Source organism: Eimeria mitis, genomic scaffold (assembly GCF_000499745.2).
Source record: "Eimeria mitis Houghton genomic scaffold, Emh_scaff170, whole genome shotgun sequence".
Classification (NCBI taxonomy): domain Eukaryota; phylum Apicomplexa; class Conoidasida; order Eucoccidiorida; family Eimeriidae; genus Eimeria; species Eimeria mitis.
The window spans coordinates 6,072-6,575 of record NW_013570015.1 but is presented as its reverse complement, the minus strand read 5'-3'; the positions used below and the strand labels follow the sequence as shown (position 1 = coordinate 6,575).

The 504-nt window shown below is 58.7% G+C and overlaps 1 protein-coding gene across 1 annotated transcript in view; it reads left to right on the top strand.

The window, feature by feature from the left end:
* EMH_0001730 (uncharacterized protein) overlaps window positions 1-504 on the top strand; it is a gene marked incomplete at both ends in the record, with an annotated part of 2,338 nt that overhangs the window by 1,314 nt on the left and 520 nt on the right. The window contains one exon of the mRNA XM_013495693.1: window positions 71-504. Within this exon, the coding sequence (XP_013351147.1) occupies window positions 71-504 (434 nt within the window). The remainder of the gene's footprint in view (window positions 1-70) is intronic.

The window sequence follows — 504 nt, the reverse complement described above, 5'->3', positions numbered from 1 at the left end:
GCTGCTGCTGCTGCTGCTGCTGCTGCTTCTGCTGCTGCTGCTGCTGCTGCTGCTGCTGCTGCTGCTGCAGGGAGTGTGGTGATTGTCGATGAGGGGCACAACATAGAGGACGTTTGCCGGGAGGTGGGGAGCATCGACATAACAGCGCAGCAGCTGCTGCTGCTGCTGCGGTGGATGGAGTATCTGCAGCAGCTGCATCTGTCTCCTGCTGCAGCAGCAGCAGCAGCAAGAAGAGATACACGAACGCAGCAGCTGCTGCAGAGGCTTGCTCTACATGCAGCAAGACTTGCTGCTCCCATAGAAAAAATACTAGCAACAGCAGCAGCAGCAGCAACAAACCAAGAGCTGCTGCAGCGGGTGGTGCAGCAGCAGCAGCACGTCATAAGAGAGGAGCTTCAACGCAGCATGCGCATGCGCAGCAGCAGCAGCAGCAGCAGCAGCAGCAGGAGACGAGGCCATGGATCCTCAGCAGCAGCAGCAGCAGCAGCAGCAGATGACGAAGAA